The following is a 20,736-nucleotide window of genomic DNA, read 5'->3' as shown; positions in this document are numbered from 1 at the left end:
CCGCCTACGTCCGTCCCCACGCCTCCGTGACTCAGGTAAGGGAAAGGCTTTGGCCGGAATAAAAGGTTGCCCGTCCCACCTCTGCCGACGCATGTTGTCCAAGATTGCCGTGACGTGGGGAGGGATCTTTACTCTTTTATGCTCCATTCCTCGCGAAAAACATCGCTACTGGCGCCGTGGTTCGTTTTTTCTCCCTGCCATTCGTGAAAACCTTGAGGTAAATAAGCCCACTGCGTTTACCGTGAGCGGCTGTTGGAAGCAGAGGTCGATTTAAGCCCGGAAAAGCGGACCTTCTCCCTTAAAAGCTTCTGCGTGTACAGATAGCACGTCCGATAGTGAAAAAGTTTCGCCCTAATGGAGAGGGGAGAAATAAGGAATTTTTGCATAGGTCTATGGCAACGATTTATTTGAGCATTATTTACAGTGAGGTCTGTCGTCATGTGGGTTGCTCTTCCGTAAATGTTGGCGTCGCAATGCTTGGTCTATATTCCGTCAAAACCTGCATCATCACCGCCTAGAAATGAAGGGACATAAGTTACATATTATTCCATCCACTGTGCGGTGATAATTCTTAACTCAGGGAATATGCTGAGATAGGAATGCTTACCATTAACGCCCATGCATGATTCTCCGCGGATTCCCAGACAAGGGAGTTCGTTTTATGATAGAATACGTCATCCGTTACTTCATTCCGGGTGCGTGGAAGGTCATGAAGGAAAATCCATTTGAGGGCGGCTTCATCCACGAGCTTAAAGAGAAAACGTATGCATTTATATTGTTTGAGCAGCTGCTCCATAACAAGTTTACTAAAATTACGTATGTTTAGATCATGATAATTTCTTAGCAAACGCGTTAAGTAAATTGGATAACACACTACGGGACCGTAAGCTGTTAACCCCTGGTCTACGCCACCATAAAATATGCGTTCATTGCTCGAACTAATGCCTCTTAGAATGACACAACAAAGTATGCACACCAAAATGAGGGAGATTAACTGAACACTTATTGTAACTCTTTTATAATGGTGGATCGACGCCAAAAAGGCAATTTTTAACCGAATTCCTGAAAAATGACGCTGAGATTGTATTTACAATTGTCGGAGGAAAAACTTCCCTGGCGCATAGTTTAGCATAGCTTTTTTAAAATTTCATTTCTTTAGAAGTTTACAGAACCTCCACAACTAGGCAAAAGGATGTTTTTGAAAGGTAATTTATCCATTTTAAAGGCATTTAATTGAAAGGTAATTATTAGATATATGAGCTATATAAAGGAAGTTTACGAAACTTCTTTCACAAATATTGCAGTCATTGTTTTCAAGTCTTTTTGACTCCGCTCTTGGCTGTTGATGGTAACGGACGTGTCTGAGGGAGCTCTGACTTGAATCTTTCCCACCCACCTGCCCTTTACCAACGATCCAATTGTATAGTGGCTGTGACCGACTACTGGCTGTTATGTAGCTGTAGCGATAAATGTTTTATAGTTTATTGTATTAATATATTATTCTTTTACTGAGTTGAGTGCATAACAATCGATTATTATTCGAGTGTGCGAAATATTAGCTGGTTGGCAGCTAGAAGAGTTTACTTTGTGTGTTACTTTGTATACTCGTGTCAATCGTATCATTTTCACCGCACCGAGCGTCACCCGCCATTCACTGCGGTTATTTTTATCCCAAGTTGGTCAGACTTCATTTAGAATATGCTTCAATTATATGGGATCTTCACGAAGTTGAATTATCGGAGGCATAGCAAATCGTGGCGGTCAATCGATGCCCAAAATTGAATTCTAATCTAATAAAATAGAACTTTTGCTGCAAAATATCAAGCCTAATAAATCCTCCGGACCCGATGAAATACCCGCTCGCATATTTAAGGATCTACGGAAATTGCGCCGTATCTAGAAATAATATTTAATAAGTTGCTGGTAGATCACAAGTTTCGCAGAGATAGGAAAACGACTAACGTAACACCAATAGTTAAAAGCGGACACAAGGAAGAATGAGCAATTTACAGACCTATTTCCCTCACATCCATTTGGTGAAAGGTTATGGAACATATAGTTGCTAGTTCGATCGTGAGACACCTCGATAATCAAAAGTTGTAAGAGAAAAATCAGCACGGTTTCCGAAAAGGTAGATCCTGCCAGACACAACTTGCGCTTTTTGTTCGTGATATTCTTATTTCAGGAGAGAGCAATGTTCCAGCGGACGCGATTTTTGTAGATTTTAAGAAAGCCTTCGACAAAGTACCTTATAGTAAACTACTCGCAAAGATAGAAGCATATGGCATAGAAAAATATATCCGGGGTTGGATTGAAGAATTTTTGAATAGTCGGGTACAAGGAGTAGTGATAGACGGAGTTAGCTCAATTGCAGTAGAAGTTACTTCAGGTATTCCCGAGGGAAGTGTTATTTTTTTATACATACCCTGCAAGCCACCGCTAGGGTGTGTGGCAGGGGGTGCATACACAGCACAATAATTTACCCGAACATGACCCTACCGCGGTCGAACAATGTTATTAGGATCCCTTATCGTTCAAGGAAAAAATGACATCTAAAATCTGTCTGTTCTATACTTAACCTCTCTAATTTTAGAAGCATGATTTCTCCTACCGTAGTACGATGGGGGCAATAATACATTTTCAACATCACTGCTAAAGATACCTCCTTACAATTTATGCAAGAGCTTCCATCTGTAATATAACCTTCGCTCCGTGAGTGCTTCCTAGCCTAGATGCTCCAATATTTTGGATACTTTACTAAGTTTTTCATAACAACGTTTTACGAAGCTAGCTCCTCTACGCTGCACGCGATCCAACTCGGCAATCAATCCAAATTCGTGACGATCCCATTTACTTCCGTATATTCTAAATGAGGCCTAACCAACGACAGATAACATTTCTATTTGACCTTTTGATCGCATGTACCTAGCACTTTTCTAATAAATCCTAATTTTTCGTTAGCTAGCCCACATATTCCCCGTATGTTTTTCACCCAGGAGAGGCTGTGAGCGAGGGTAAGGCCTAAATATTCAATAGAATCTACACATTCCATTCGGTGTTCCCGATGCAGCAGGCGTTCGGGAGGGAATTGCTCTTTTTTCCAAAAATTCATCATTACGCACTTTTTTAAGTTTAATTTTTATCTCTAAGTGTCACAAAAACGTTGCGCAGCGTTAGGATTTATATAGTAAGGGTGGACAATTACGAAGAAGTGTTTTGTTTCAATGATTTGGGGCGATTCCAAACAAAGTACCCCTGCTTCAATTAGTTACATGTACCATGCAGATAGATCAATAAGCGTTATACAGGCTTGTAAGCTTGAGTCAAACTTAAATGCTCTGCTTGCTTAGAAAAATGTGTTAGTCTAATACAACGTATTAATGATATCAAGGATAAATATGTAATATGGGGGTGGGTGGGTATACTCTTACGCATCCTTACAAGTGAGGTGGGTAAAAAAGCCGAGAATGGCCTCACGTGATTTGAGGGTCAATCGAGAGTCAATGCTTAAAGCACAGTAACTCAATCCAACCTGTCAAACTTCTTTTCCTTAGTAATGATAAGAAACTAGTCTACTGTACATAAAACTTGACCATTATCAATTTTCTCCCTTCATTCTATAATGCCGCCAATTCCGACTAATTGGATTTTTAAGTAGCAATAGATAAAGAGATTTTTGTTGTTATAAGAATACACGTGTGCAACGCATAACCGAATTATAGCTTTCCAAACCAAGCTAAGTTTGCTCGAGAATCAAAACAAACAAATCAAGAAATTCTGCGAATATTGGCGAGTTGATGACGCTTTGTCTCCATCCCTTGAGCTCGAACTACCTTGTTAAACTGAGCTCGACTCCTGAAAACTATATTGCGCGAGAAATAAGTTGAAAGACGTCTATATTACGAACGTATCTAATCTGTATTTTTAGACGAAGACAAACTTCTCCATTTGTGAACGCCCATCGCTTGACTAAAAAAATAATTTTACTCATAATAACTACCAATCAGGAAATAAACAACAAAAAGATAGCTTCACGACAAGAGGTTCCCAGGATTCTGGACGCCACACCTACGCTATCAATTTATTTATTTGTCCAAGGACCAGATACTGCAAAAGAAAAATTGCACATTTAGTACAGGACATGTTAAACGGGAGTAAACAACATAAGCAACAATAAAGGTATTCTCTGGTGCTAGAGAACATTCTTTACATTTAATGATTTTAACTTAAAGAGGGATTTCATCTTACACTTGAAGGATGATCCCTTTAAGAGGGATTTCAACTTACATTTGAAGGATGTAAGGCACACTGAAATTTTAGATTCAGCTGACAGTTTGTCCTACAAAATGAGATCCCAGATGTTCGGGCCCTAGATAAGAACGGTTAGTACGTACAGAAGAAATATTTAAGTTATTAACCTCAAGAGTGCTATAGTTATGTACTTCAGTATTACTAGAAAATATTGCTATATTCTTTTTTACAAATACAATTGCAGTAAAAATATAAATACGTGGAAGGGGCAATTCATTGAAGTTTCTGAAAATGGAAAGACTTGAAGAATCACACCTGATATTGCCTATCAAACATAACATTTTATTTTGTCGTTTAAAACACAGAAACAGCTTGAGGAGTAAAACCCCGAAACAATGTGTACATGGGGTACAATATGGGAGTAAAAAAGACCATAATAGATAGAGATGAAAACCTTATCAGAAACATTTAAACAAATAGTGCGAGTAATAAAACAAGACGAGTTATGTCTCTTCTGAAGAATGTTAATATAAGAATCGCAATGAATTTGGGAATTCCAAATATCCCAATATCGGATTCTTTTAACGTGCAGCTCAACGGCGGCGTAAACTTTTGGACAATGAACATCATTTGAATATCGTAAATGAAATTTGGGCTCACTTAGATTGAAAATGATCGCTAAGATAAACAAATAAGCTTGTCACTTGTTCTTATCGTCCAAGGCATTACATCGATTTAGTTTTAGGTCAATCTGCTGAGCCTGAGCATTGATATCGTGTTTGGGACAAAAATATTATGAATACTCGGCGAAAAGTTAATTATCTCGGCAGTAGGATAAACGGAGTTATCCGTCCGGCGAAAAGCTCATAAAAAGACACGATTAAAATGAACCGTGATAACATCCTAAATAGACCAATTGAAAAGTGCAAATAATATGCCCGTTTAACGTATATCCTTGTTTTTACATGTACGTATCGCGAGCGCGAGAGCACAATCAAAGCGTGCATTGCCTTCCACACCCTTAAAGTACTTACCGAAAGAAATGGATTTGCTTCCAACTCATCTTGATTGAGAGGACTTGCGAATATATTTTTTTGGAATAATAGTGAGTTGAATGAATCAAGATTGTGAATGAGAAAGTAGGTTTTCACATCTCTTATCGAAAATAGCGATTGGGGACGACCTTAGTGCGTTAAACAGCTCAAATGAGACAATAAAGCACTTGAGAATGGTCCGACCTAATAATCGCGTGTTATTTTTCACGAAACCTAACGCGAAACAGAATGGCTGCTTAAAATATCTCGAGAGTTTTGGTGTCACCACATTTAAGGGTGCACCACTACCCTGATAAATTAGTTCAGTATTTTCTCTAAATTATTGAAGAGAAAACAATTGTTTAATTACCATAGCATTTGTAAAATTATGTACTGATGTACATTTTTTTACACTTCAGCACGCAAAATTATTATTAATACATGAGACAACAAGCTTCGTTAATAATCTGAAATGTTTATGACCGGGGAGTTAAAATCTTTTAACTCTTCTTTGCTCATGTTTTCCATATTTATACCACTTCGTAGAAACAATGAATGTTTTTCTGAAAAAATCTACCCGGTGAGACGAGTCTTTCCAGTACATTTCCAGGGGAAGATTAAAACTGTTACTTTACAATAAGAATTTTCAATGTGAATGATCCTAATGGAAGTCTTCAAATATTCTTTGGAAGTCTTCAAAATTCATCTCGTAAGTTTGTGTGGGTATTAGCTTTAACTGTGAATTGCGAGGGTGGTAGAAGTAAAGAAACTGACCCCCCAACAAGCATATGCGGCAAGAATTAGGGAATCATATCAGGAGAAATTCTAGAATTGAATGTCAATTCAGGGAAAAGCTACCATTTCGCAAATGCTGTAATGGAAGAACAGAAGTAGTTACAATATTATCAGATAATTCGGGGTACCTATGGAAACACGAAAACGCTATGCTTGATTAAAATTATTGAAAAGGTGTCAATAAGTTTACCCTCAGTTTCCTCTACGGATTTCACGATCACAGTAAAGGGAAATAATAAAATGTTCAAACCTATCTCCTTTTGATAAAACTTTTTCCGCTCCTTTCTAAGATAGATAAACATCGCGGGTTCGAATCCCGGAGGCGGCAGATATTTTGCAGTGGTATCTCGATCCCTACTTGAGGTGCTTTGTGGAGAGCACTTTGAGTGAGTACGACGTCCGTCGGATGGGACGTTGAACTGCTGAACCCTTGGCACCTTTCGACAAGAGAAGGCTAATGCCGACGCCGGGTTTCTCTCCACCCTTCATCCTTTCCTGTCCATCCCCTATAGCGCAAATGACCTTAGCTGTCGGTCGCCTTCCCTAAAACTAGTACTACTACTGAACATTGCTCGTCTCCTCATTCCACCTGCTCCCCCATATTGCGTCGACTCACATGCCCGTAGACTTAAACCTCCAATGCAGTTCCACCGTTGCAGGGTACGTATCAAGTGTTATTCATAGCTATCAAATTAACCTTCAGAAGAACTCGCTTTGTTTTGGTTTATCTCTATAAGCAATAATTCATTGCCAGGCCAAGGCCAGACGAGCACTCACAGCGCCGCGGTGATCTAGCGTTAATTGAGCACGAGCGATTCTAAAAACAACCTACACTTTCCTGTCCAGACCAGGGTTTATCATTTTCTTCAAAAGGAAAGATATGTTAACATAATGCATGTGCCTCGCTATAAGTTTTATCTCACTTCTCCAAAAACCCACCCATACGAATCCATTCGTATTTCATCGACAAACCCACATTTTCCTTTCCCTTTTACTCAGAGCCATTTTTCGCTTCCTATTCGAGGTACAACACTCCATAAAAACCGTCTAATATTAAAAAAAGTAAATGTTGCAATGGTTGAAGAGCGGGGAAGCAAAAGAGTTGCACGGGAATTCCGCTGAAAAAAATGGTTACTAAATGATTGAAGCTAAATGAGTATTGCCTATGCAGATGTCTCTACCACATGCCGGAAATGAAGTACAAATGTGTCCCTAGTTAAAAAGATTGGAAAAAAATACCATTTACCACCATAATACCACCAGTGGGCTTACATTTGTTTTATTCTGCATTGTATTTTAGTGGATTTAATTTGCTATGATAACTCGTAAAATGATAGACGCCAAACACGAGAAGGAATTCTTCACCACTGATAGAATTATATTCTGACAACATAAGTCTGAAGCTTATTGCCTTCACAATTTGACGATATCGACCATCCTTGGCAGCTAAAAAATTTGGAAGGGTTGAAAAGTATTCAACACAACACTTCAGTACAAGCATAACATCTCAATGTTGCATTTTCACATTGAAACAGGGAAATATTACGGAAAGGGAGAGGAAATATTTTCCACAGTGTTTGAAACCAGATTGCATGCTTCACTAGAGCGGAAAATTGAAACTTTTCTTGGACACTGCACTGCTTGTTCTGTTACAGAGCAATTTGCCAGTCTCCTACCCTCAAGGGGAGAACCTGTTCTCCCACCTCCTAGAGGTGGGCAATAAACTGTAGGAATAGAGAGGAATTATCTTTGAAAATGAAATAGGCATTTCCTTGATAAATACCTAACCAAACCTCCACAACAACACCTCGGATAAGGCTTTACTTATACTTGGGTACCTAATATATTTTCATGTCATAAGATCAGTGACTTTAGAATTACACAATTTTTTTATGCACCATTAAAGCTAAAACTAAATCTTGTATCACTTTATAACTTGCTATCAATCACCAATTGCAATAGGGCAATTTAATGTCTAACTCCTCAATCTTAAATGTTTTTATCACACTTTGAAAGATTCAGCAATGCAATGGCCTTGAATAATATAGTTTCATCAAAAACTAAACTTCTAGGTTTTATATGGAAAATGCTGGTTGAAAAAATTGTGCTAAATGACCTTTGTTCGGCAATGGATGCTGACGAAAAGATGCTCAAAACATTAACTAAGAGTAGATGCTCACATTAGGTTGAAGGTTGTTTGAAAGTTTCTAGAAAGGCTGATTTACACTCTACCCCATTCATATCTAAATACTGACTATAGATCTTCATAAAACTAAAATAAAAGGCAGCTACTGAGCTTGTAAATCGCAAGCACTAATGAATTTGAGTGTAGAGAATATAAATGACAATGTGATATTACAATGGTTAATGTATAGATGCATGAAAAACAAAGCACAAACAATCTCACTGGTTATTTTCATTGTATTAATTTTTTTCTGATTATTTCTACTGATTTGATGAAACAAGTATCTAAATGAATATTTTAAGCAATGATGCAAATAGAAAAAAAATTTGTGGAATAGAAAAAATGAGGTAAATATTCAAGAACAGAAAACAAATAATTTTACTAGAGATAAAATACATTTCACTTCATACCGAGCCAATTCATTAATTTGAAAAATATTTCTCATTTTTAACTTCCTGGGTATGGAGGAAGATACAACCAAAAAAGGGTACATTCTTTGCCAAAGAGCTCATGCTTTTCATGCAAGAGCATTGCAAAAGTGAAAATGCTGACAGTTACTGGAAATAAGCATGGCTTATCATGTCAACTTGAACAAATCTTGAATGTTAGAAAGAAAACACCTTTTCAAAATGTACAAGTGAAAGTCTCTCCAATAAGAGCCCTGCTGAAAGCTTGATATCCTTTTTACTATGGACAATCTTCTTTCTGATGCTTACATTGCTGAGCAAAACTGCCACAGTTGTCAGTTATGCAATATTAGTCAACACATTTATTCCATCCATTGTGAATGAATTAAGTTTGATTTCCCCGCTCCATTTTGATTCTACAAATGAGTGGAAAATATAAGACTGCTTCCACACTATAAATTGAACAGTATTTAAAATCTTAGAACAAATGCTGGATATTTATAACTTTATCTTTTTCCATTTTGACAATTCTCTCTGTTCTTTAAAGCTTGAAACCACAAAGCCTCTCACTCGCTAACTCTTATTGCTTGAACACTACACAGCATTGATTAATATACTTAATTTTATGCCTTTCTAGATTGATTGCAGTCGGGCTAAGATTTCATGTTCTAATGATACCCGCCGACATATTTCCTAAAAATACAATTAGAAATATTTCTTTCTTCATAAATATCAAACATGGCCAACATTAATGCTCAGTACCATTTGATTATGTACTTGATCCACCTGACTACTTTGTAACAGACTGAATGATTTTTGGCTACTCTCCTGGTGGGTAACATTCTATCAATAATGATCAATTTATGAAAGTAGAGTGATTTAGTTTTTCAGTACTGTCAAACAAAGAAAAGGAAATGTATGGAATAACACCTGAAGGTAGATGATTTCTTTACAAACCTTATATAGATTGTAAATGGCATTAACTACCTCACTAAACATCTAGTTTCAATGTAAAAGCCAAATGACTCAATATTGTACTGAAAGCATATCTCAGCGAATGTAGAGTTCATTTGAAGGGATGAAGACTTTAGACATAGTAGACTCATTTTCAGCTCTTTGAAGGAAGGCTTTGGTTTAGGAAATCTGCCACGGAAAGGTGTTGAACACATTAAATCATTATTCATAGATGAAATCCTGAGCAGAAACAAATTCATTGTAGAGCTATTATAATAATGGTTCTACACTATCCATTTATTTACACTGTGCCAAAGTAAAAGTTTGGGTAGGCTTCCCTTGGTTTAAAGTTGAGTTAAAATTTGAGAGATGGTTCAGGCTGATACTATGTGGAAAATCATTTCTAAAGCACGAAGAAAGAATCAATATCTTTGCATTTCCACAGGAAAAAATTCATTGTTGTCGACTAGTTTTGCTACACTGCAGCACCTGGACTGATTACAAAAAGTTCCACAATTACTACCTAAGAATCACTAATGACCTCGCCCCTCCTTCCTGAACTCAGCAACTAACCATCATACACCAAACCCTTCTTCCCATCCTGGTCACTCACTCTCTCTGCTTGCATCCACACTCACCCCAGCTTCCTCCTCCTCCCTTCCCTCTCTCCTAACCCCACCTATTGACCATTTATATATATATATATATATACATATATATACACATACACATATATATACATATATATATATACATATATACATACATACATATATATATATGTGTGTGGGTCGCGGTAGTCCAGTGGGTAGAGCGTTGGACTGCTGATCAGAGGGTCCCGGGTTCGATTCCCGGGCAAGGCTCTCTGGGCACCTGCAGCTCCACCCAAGCTAAAGTGATTTTTCGGGTACCAGGTCTTCCTGGGAAACCATAACCGGCACAGGGAAAGGAACTGGCCCCCCTATCCTGATGTGTGAATTTTCACACGCCGTATAGGGCTTAGTACTGGGTGATCTCTACCATCACCTACTAAACCGACCTTCGGGTTGATTACTGTGTTTATGGTTAAATATATATATATATATATATATATATATATATATATTTATATATATATATATATTTATATATATATATATATATATATATATATATATATATGTGTGTGTGTGTGTTCACATATATGAGTGTTCACTAATAGTGCATGAATATTTGCATGTATAAGGGATATGATTGTAGTTCATGGAAGTTTCATGCTTTTGTTTTCTTATGGAATGGGCTGTGAGTGGCAGGACAGTATCTTCTGGTAACTAGCATAACATCATCATAGGTGCATCACAATACTCAGGGCTTTACTGTATGCATAAACATGTCTGCACTGGCACCAGTCTGGCCTTTCACTGTTGAGTTAGTTTCTTGAGGGCAAACATTATTCCAACCCAGAAAATTTTGTTTAGGTTTTATGCATTCAATTCTGTCGTTCTTAGTTACATTCTGAAGTAGGCTTGTATTTTTGGGTCAAGATGAGTCACAATGAAAACACCCCCATCAACTCTAATGGGGATTAACATACCTTTCTTGTGATACGGAGTTCATCAAATGAGTGAGAAGTTGTGATGATTGCATCAGCTCTGTATGTAGCTCTCTCTGGCGAGGAAGAATGATGAATCTCACATCTGTATGAAGATGCCAACTTCAATGCTTTCTCAAGGTTAACAGGAGTATTACAATTCTGAAAGAGACATTGGCCCTGGTAAATTGTAGTGAATTAATGTGCAGGTCTCAACATATGTTTTGCTGGGATCTATGACTTAAGAAGCAAAGAGGCAACTATTGTGTGATTCATGTACTGTGCGCATATATTTGATACACATATGTATGCATATTTAGTTAAGTTTAGCCATGTACAAATAAGTTTTCATGTACTTGTAGAATTGTACAATTCCGATATGTAGAACCCACAAAAAATTGCCACTAAAAAAATTATAATATGTGATGAAATGACTCATTCAAAGTAATAATATTTTGGGTAGGTAACAAGTGTTTTTTTAAATAAACCTTGAGCTTTGAAAAATTAAATTATTCAAGTAAAAATTGACATAATTATTAGGTAGCCTACTGTTTAATGTAGGTTTTAGATGGATAAAGACAGTATATTGCTATATTCCATAACCTTGCCTAACAGCACAAATCAGACATCCACACTACAATGAACTGTCCTTCATTTTCACATACATTCTATCTCCCAACATTCCATCCAATAAGCCTATTGTTTTCACATCCCTGAACATGTCTATCTATTTCCAATCCCTTCCTTGCTTGCATGTACCCCTTTAATCAGTCTTCAACATCTCACCACCAATCAAAGTGCTCTGCATCCATATTTTTCATCTCCTTTGTATATCTGTCAACTATCTCTCTGCTTTCCTTCCTTGCTTAGTATTTTGTTTTTCTTCCTGCCCATTAGAAGACTCAAAATGTAGTTTTCAATCAATCATCAGTGTTGATATAGATAATAGAAACTTTGATAAATACACGTGAAATTCTACAACATTTAAAACTAACAAGCCATGGTTGTTACTAAGGCAAGATCTAAAGCTAGGAAAATAGTCGTGTCCATCAGGTACTTGTGTTTAAATGAAATTTGATAATTCTCACATAATATTGGCCTATTTTTCTGTATAATAATTTGCTCACATTAATCATTATTAGTAATGCCAAAATCAACACCATAATGACAAAGTAAAAGGAGTATCATAAAATTAAATAAAAATACATTTACATAATCCTCAAGAACGGTTCATCATGAATCGAAGTATCATATGTGGTAGATTGATGTAATGCACCATTTTAAAAGATTTTCAAAAGTCCACTGCTTCTGCCACTTATTTTTATTGATAATTCCTTACTTTACTCTAGGAGAAAAATTAATTGGTTCCATGTACTTTTTAATTACTCTGCACAAATTTACATTGAAATCACCTGAACATTTAAAAATTAGTCCCAGCAAGAATAGTTCTCATACAGACATATGCTTTAGCGCTTGAACAAGCAATTTTTCAGTTATCAGGAAAAGGGTCTTGAAGAAGTGTTTCATTCCTTCTCCTATTCACATGAGTTTATAATGACAGAGATTATTATAATAATGATTTTGTACTCAAACAACATTCTACACAATAAACATTTGATGCATCACTCAAGAGCAACTAATATCAATTCTGGCACTTTCAATCAAACTTCTCTTAATTACTGGGGCATCTGTATAGATGAAATTGTTCCCATCAGTCAATTTTTTTTAAATTCTAACCCCATTTAACTGAAATAGTTTCATGATAATCAATGCCACCAGCTAACTTGTGCCTGTTTGTACCTCTTTCTAAAAAACAGCTGGTTTGATAATAAAAAAAACGCAGTAAAATGTTTAAGGAACTAAAGCTTTAAACATATTGCATGTATGTATAACCTCAAGTGAAGCATTCTCTAGTGAGTATGAAATTCACACTCTTTTTAGGTCTTAGCACATGATGGACTCTTACCAACTCTATCAAATATATCTTCTAATTGATTAATACAGTTTGTATCACCTCCAATATTTATTACTTAGGGTACATATTATACGAAACGAAACACTGTTTTTAACGTAACAAGGTTTTATCATTGTCAACATTTTAATTTCAAGTTTTATGATTCAATACACATTTATTGTTAGGATATTCAAAAAGTTAAAATGGTGTATTCAAAAAATGTACCCTCATTGGGTTTAATTTAGTCTCTCCTTTCCTGATTGGGGAAATAGAAGCAATTACCTTGCATATGGGAATTGCCGAAGGTAATAAGAGTAGAGAATGAAAGGGAAGTGAAAAGAGAATAAGAAGAATAAAAAGCAGAGAGTGAGAGGGATTGGATGATGGGGACTTCATTTCATCACATGGGTAGTGTGACCACAGGACTATTGCTGGAGTTAAGACTTGGGTTAAAATGATATATCAATATCATGTTGATATTTTTTCATATTGACCAGGTTAATGCAGTTGTCTGAGGAATTTATGTATCAAAGGCGACCATTATAGTCAATAAACCAACATATATATTATGATGGCGCTGATGTTATTGTCAATGTACTCTGGATGTGATATGAATGATATTTCATGTACTGATCAACCTGGAGGACAACAATTGTCAACTCTAATCTGGCCACCAGAAAAAAAACGTTAGGGTGTGGCCACCAGCTTACCAAGGAGTAGCTTCCACACTAGTCAGAAGATGCATCTTTACAGATTTTCAAGGCTTGGTGCAACATACCTGATTGAGTGGGGTTCACTTAGCATTCTTCATATTTGGAAAGTGAAAATTGCTACCCACTGTAAACGTTAACTGGTTATACTTTTCATTAGGGCTGAGGAAATTTTCCCATCAAGGCAATTGTATGATAACACTGTCAAAATCATGCAAAGAAATGTTTTTCCAGCAATGATATTGATTGCTTAGCTAAGCAACTACTAGTCAAGATCTCTATGTACTTGTGTTAATTCTTTTAGTTAATCATATGTTTGGGGTTTATGCAATCCTGCAGTCTTTATCATAATTTGGCAACATTTTATTTCATGATCCTTGGAACTTTCCAATAACCGTGAAATAAATTTATACAAAACATATTATGCCCTTATAAAACAGTTTAAGTCGAATGTGGCCCAGTTTGGATAAAAAATAATTAAGTTGGTCAAGTGACTCAATAATAACTATCCCTATAAAATTATGGCAGATAAATGATTAAAAAATGGTTATAATCAATTACCTCAGTGGACATATGCAGATGGGTCCTAAATTTGGGCATCATCATCAACAGTGATGAAAGTACTGAGCTGTTACTTGGACCAACCCATGCAATTCGCACACGCTCTAAACGGTTAAGACGAGTTAAAATCGTTATTGCGTGAGCTATTGCAGCAAGAGGGTTTGAATTTGAGGACCCCATGTTGATTACAGGCACTGTGGCACCGGCTGACAATTCACACAGAGATTTTCCACAGCGTGATGATGCAAGTATTACTTGTGACATAATTGACAGCAAACTACATCCACAGTAATGGCCATTCATAAAAAAGATATTATTGTTATTAGACATTTAGTACTTAAAACGAGACCCTTTTGAAGTTTTACATCAAGAAAAACAAAACTTCTGAGGCTACACACCGTCCTGTTTCACTTAAACACTCCGCCGATTCCCAATGTTGGTCAATTATTGTGCATGTTCTTGCACCCATTAATTGCGAGGCTTTTTCTATATTAATTTGATTTTTCACCGACGGTTCACACAACAGGGAGCTTATCATCGTACCATCACTATCATGCATGTCCTAAAATAGGTAGGTAATGGTGTCAAAATACATTTATCATTCGAGAGCAAGAATATCAATCCATACTTATTTACACGAATGAAGGTGTTTTTGAAGCGAGCTTTCAAATCTAGAGCTGTCCACATGATTAACTTCAATTCATCGAGGGTGAAATCATTAACATCTAAGAAATCTCTTCCTTTGATGTTTTGACTGGAAGAAAAATTATAAATAGATAAGATGTACCACAGATACTCCACGCAAACATTTCCCAATGCAGCGAAGAATGCCTAATGCCTTATCAAAGCTATAAAAGGTTAATTTTTTTGCATTTTGGGTATCTCATCTGCATCTTTATAAGAGAATTCTAATACAATGCATGCAGGATTCGATTGTCACAGTCACACTAAACAGTTTCCAAAGAGGGAACGGACGTACTTAATTGTTACGGAAGTTCGTCTTTTAGCGTTCACCTGCCAGTAAGTTCTGAGATTTCTTAATAAATTCAAACTGAACCTGTTCATAACGACGAAATACCTTTGAAATTATATTTTTTTTTTAAATTCTCAATTGCAATGTAGCCCCTAATATATACTTTGTATTAAATTATTACAATAAATTAAATGAAATTCTCGCTCAAATAATTTAAATTCGCTCGCTAAACCATTATCCTGATCCATTAATCCGCGTAAATAATTGAAACGCGCCGAATTTCGAACTTCACCTATTATTCAGCTTCAATCTTGGGAGGATGTAAGGGACATTTCACTTTCGAGCACCTACCAATTTCAATATGCTATATGGTACAGCAAGGGGACTAAATTAGGCTGCATTTAGGTGCTGCCTCATTCTTCCATCATTCACCACTTGGAAATGGTAATGTTTGCACTTGTCACTTCGGGTGACGGCACTAGTTTGAAATCTGTGAAATACAAGGGCTTCCCAATATCTGTCTCTAAAGAAATAGTTGTCACCTAAGCGCCATCCATTTAACACAAATTAATAGTGGATATTTAATTAACTTTTGTTTTACGTGAAAATATTTATTTGTCACAATTGTCATCCTAAGGCCGGAAACGTTACACTTAATGTTGTCAAAGGCACTAAAACTACTGTAAGTAATAAAAACTAATCTATAATATGAACACCTAGTCTCCCAAGACAGCATCACATTAAAATTAGATTCTGGAATCAATCGGAGACGAGGAAAATTTCTTAGATGGATTCGACAATTTTCAGGGATATTTTAAATGGTGAATGCACCAGATCTCCAAAATAATTTGTTTGTTTGTATAATTGGAATATAAAGCGAAGGAGATAATATCTCGTAGTAAGAATGTCGATATGTCTAAAGACACATTATTTATGAGTTGAACAAAAAAATCAATGTGAAATTCCTCATAAATATTTGTCTTCATTTGGACCAGAAGATTCCGGACGAAATTCGTAAGGGACGACATTCTGTGAAATTTAATTTGAAAAAGACAGAGTAATAAGGTTCACTTGCCCTGAGGACACTGGGGAGAATTGGATTCGAAGAATGAGTTCCGAATATATACAGCTACTGTGTAGAGAATGGCAATGAAAAATGATTTTCTCCTGGAAAGGGGTTTCTAAAATTATAATGGTCGTGAAATGCGTATTAAAAAATGCATAACTAAGCACACTTTGTTTTGGCAATTACGGCTAACGGCTGCACATAATTTATGATAACTATGAAATGCTAGCGGAACATTTACTTCGTAGCAAACAATCGAGAGACCTCACCGAAATCGCAACTTCAAGACGTAAAATATTTATTTTAAAAGTGATTACTTGAAACAATGCGCGGCGCCGCGGTAGAACTGAAACTTGTTTCGACGTCACATTTACCCTGCGCGCATACCTCTCCGTGGGATAGATAATCCGTTGCGAATTTTATAAAACATGATTAATGCCAAATGAACGCGCCAGTGTGAAATTACAGAAGGGAGATTTCCATAGAGAACTGCTAGAATTCATCTTAGGCTTAATGATCTGCATGCTCTTTTGTCCCGTTCGTCCACTTGTGATCATTCGAGGATGGAATCGGTAGGATGAGAAAGCAAGCGCCATCTGTTGTAGCTTGAAAGAACTACAACATTTAGAAATGTACACGTGATCGTTAAAGTAGAGCTTGATATTCTTCCGGAAGCACATGTGTTGACTAAAGTTTATCGTTTCGAAATAATGTAAGTATGTTTATAAATCTTACCATTTCATCCTTCGTGCATAGAAATCAATATTTTTGAATTGGGCGATGATATCCAAAAGCAAATGAATGTGTAATAATTTATCTTACTCTTGAAATATGTGATGGTTTTAGCGGCATGGTTTTGGTTTTGATGCCTGTTTTGTTCCACCTAAAAATAACACATCTTGTGTTACCTAAAAAATATTCGAAAACCTGGGTTGATATCATTAAAGTTTTGGCCCTCTTTTAGGTAAAAAAACTCAGCCAGCGCCGGTTGATTTGTGAGCGTTACATTGTTTTCGTGTTTAGGAAATGTGCTGCTCATTCTAAAGTGAAAATAGGCCACCTTATATTTAACGGCGGCTCATATTTTAAGACATCAATGTGAATTGGTGCACCAGACTGTTAAGAAATACCACCTTATAGTTTCGGCATCATAGGAATTACATTTATGTGCTATACTGAAAGTTGATGATGGTCCACACGTACCGGATATTGTTAATCTTGTTTTTTATATAGAACACCAAGTTCACTACTAAACGTTTTACATTTTAAAAAACCAAGGCATTTTACTCGTTGCACGATCACCCACGACCATGTTTTCTGTTTTTCGACTTGCTTAGTTTTTACTTATGTTTTTACGTTTTTGCAATTTATTTGCAGACAAATTGTCATGGAAACTGATTTTTTCAATTTTCAACTTGGATCCATAGCATCACCTTATTACAACCAGGTTTGTTAAATTTTATTGCGTCGGCTTTTATATTGGGCTTACAACGTTTGAATTGAGTGAACTAACCATACGAAATTGTTTACAGGGAGGTTTGGAAGATTCTGAAAGTTCATTATTGGACAATTTACAAAATGATTTCTCGTACGAACCCTCCGCTTTTGAGGGTTCTGCTGCTTTATGGGATGCTGACGAAGAGTACGTATGCCAATTTTTTTAGATACTCAATTAATAATATGACATTCTATTCATAATGAAGTACTGTGTATATTCGCGCTAATGGTCATTTTAAGGTAAGGTAATATGTGATGAATATGAGGGAAACCAGATGCAACTTGGCGATTTGAACGAGTGGTTGAGTTATTTGAATATTTATCTAATTCGCCTAAATTTTATTTACTCTTTTCTTACAGATTAAGCTCGGACATTCCAACATTAAGCATGGGCGCTTTGGATGGGACATTTTCCCGAGGGGACACAGGGTATAAGGAAGACTTCCACAAGTTGTTGACAGACTGGAACGAGCATCTTGGTGCACTACAGGTATATACTTCAAATTACAATCTCTTGTATAGCAGAATGATTTATGATTGCATCGATTGTTTTACTATTTAAAACACTCCCATTGTATTTTGTACTGCTGTTTTTTATGTCAGTTATTATGGGTTCTTTTGTTAATTGTAGGTATCTGACGAAGAGGAAATAGATGTGAAGGACATGGGAAAAATTTCGGAAAAATTGCCTGAAGACATTTTTGATGACTCTATGGAAAAAAGAAGTTACCTCACAGGATTGAGTCCAAAGGGAAGGAGTCGTGTTAAACGTATTATCAGAAGTGATGTGAAGCTAGAGAGGAGTGTTGATGGGAGAACTGATGTGGATGGTGATTCACAGATAGAGTGCATAAATAACATGATGTCTTTGAACGAACCAGAAGTTAAGATACCATCGTTTTCAGATGATGGTTTGCTATTTGTACCAGAGCAACCTGATTTTCTCTTTGGTGACTATGAGGATGAAGAAAATATCTCAAAATTGAATGCTGTCAAGGTTGAACCTGAATCTGGTCGTGGATCACCATCTGGATCAAGCATTGAAGTAGAGGAGGACTGTGTTGATGTGGAAACTGTATCTGGGCCAGTACCAGGTGAGATTCATCCATACCCGTGCAAGTTAGGTGTGTACAATTTTAGAATTTTCATCAAATAAACCCTCAGAATAAGTTTAATGTGAAATCCATGTATATCTAAGAATTTATTCGTTACTTCTCTTGAACGTTTCGCCATATTAATACTTAGTTTTCGTCGTATTTACTTTAAAGAGTATAAGTAATTCGTAGCAAGAGCTTTTATCAATTTTATTTAATCCATTTTAACATGAATTATTAAGAAATTCATATTGAACTATGAATTTTGGTGGTAAAGTTGTGTTGGAAGGAATAATGTATTGTTTGCATTGAAGAGTAAAAGTCAAATGGTGGGCCATTAGCAAAATGTCGATTATTTTTATAATTATCGATTATGATATTTTATTTATCCACACTACCTGCTTTCTATAAATAGATCTGGATTGTGACGTATTATTGAAGTAGTCTTATGTTTTTGTATTGCTAATGGTAGTCCACTAGTGAAGGTAAGTTTTAGATGGACAAAGATTAGCCATTTATACGTTTCTGAGCCTTACCTAAATGACAGTGTACAACCTTACCAGAATTAATTACATTAAACCCTTCTTCAATCTACTTGTTCTCTATTTCCCCATCATTCCATCCGACACGTATCTACATATATTATGGTCCTTTTCCTCCCTCAACCTCGCCATTCTCCTCCCCTCTATCACAGTTTTCAAATTTCCATCATAATTCAAAATACTGTGTTCACTTACTTTGGATTTCTATGAAAAATCCCCTACCATGGTTGGTAATTATTCCTTGGTTTTCCTTATCATCCATTGTACTTTTCCCTTCGCCAAATCTGAATTTTAAAATGCCTCTGTCTGCACTTATCCTCTTGCCTCAACAACCAAACCTGAGTCATACAATACCACCCATCATATCCAAGTTTACACTAACCTTAATATCATTCTTTATTCAAGGTCTTTGTTATCAAATCTAAAATGACTTTGATTAACATTGACGTGCCTTGAAAAATCTTTTTGTTGCTCTTTTCTTGTCCAAGTATACCTACACTACTCTAACCATCTTCATTCCGAAATACTTCCAAGATTATCATTCTTTGGCTGACTGACAAATCAAAGTTTGACAATCCACACATCTGATTTAATGTATCCCCTACCCACGTTCATTATTACATTCAGCTCTCCCCAAGTTCTTTTACTTATTTCTCCCCATGTATGTTAAAAAGCATTGATGATCATGGATAGAGCTATCTATCTATACATCTGTCCTCTCTTCTCTTGTCTTACCTACCTGCCCATCCATACCCTTAATTCACAATGCACATTTGTGCTGTCTGAGATGTATGCAAGTTTCAGATAAGTCATCTGTCCACCCAGTCTATTCATTTTCTGCAAAATGTTCATTAATTATCCCATTGTTTGTTTAAAAGGCATTTCCATGCTACATGAGAAGCATGCATCTTGGTCATGCTCTTCTTTTTTCTGTCAATGACCTCATTACTCCTATGGCATGCCTCTACTCTTTCTATACCCAAATTGATCTTCTCTTAAGTAATCATTTGCCCTCTTCTGGCATTCATTTGTTGGCAATTCAAGAGTAGTGCCTAAATCAAACTTATTGTCCTACAGGACATAGTTGCTTTTCAAGTGTTCTGACCTAATTTCTCTATTGTAAATGTTATGAATGAACCCCTG

General features: G+C 36.4%; 2 protein-coding genes across 2 annotated transcripts in view; one reads left to right on the top strand and one right to left on the bottom strand.

The window, feature by feature from the left end:
• Positions 1-389: 389 nt before the first annotated feature.
• Positions 390-15,763, bottom strand: LOC139691311 (ornithine transcarbamylase, mitochondrial-like). The gene is made up of 7 exons (XM_071589075.1): positions 15,401-15,763; positions 15,058-15,175; positions 14,820-14,983; positions 14,422-14,698; positions 11,200-11,358; positions 608-748; positions 390-514 (listed from the first exon to the last, which is right to left on the bottom strand). The coding sequence occupies exons 1-7, from the start codon at positions 15,484-15,486 to the stop codon at positions 437-439; spliced, it is 1,023 nt and encodes a 340-aa protein (XP_071445176.1). The 5' UTR covers positions 15,487-15,763; the 3' UTR covers positions 390-436.
• Positions 15,764-17,074: 1,311 nt separating this feature from the next.
• The window catches only part of LOC139691282 (uncharacterized), a 34,889-nt gene continuing 31,227 nt past the window's right edge, over positions 17,075-20,736 (top strand). The window contains exons 1-5 of the mRNA XM_071589037.1: positions 17,075-17,172; positions 17,838-17,907; positions 17,993-18,102; positions 18,318-18,447; positions 18,589-19,051. Coding sequence (XP_071445138.1) covers positions 17,848-17,907; positions 17,993-18,102; positions 18,318-18,447; positions 18,589-19,051 — 763 coding nt within the window. The 5' untranslated portion in view covers positions 17,075-17,172; positions 17,838-17,847. The remainder of the gene's footprint in view (positions 17,173-17,837; positions 17,908-17,992; positions 18,103-18,317; positions 18,448-18,588; positions 19,052-20,736) is intronic.

Source organism: Hetaerina americana, unplaced genomic scaffold (assembly GCF_022747635.1).
Source record: "Hetaerina americana unplaced genomic scaffold, ioHetAmer1.1.p SCAF_32, whole genome shotgun sequence".
NCBI lineage: Eukaryota > Metazoa > Arthropoda > Insecta > Odonata > Calopterygidae > Hetaerina > Hetaerina americana.
The sequence above is the reverse complement of the archived record's forward strand: the minus strand, read 5'-3'. Positions and strand labels throughout refer to the sequence as shown.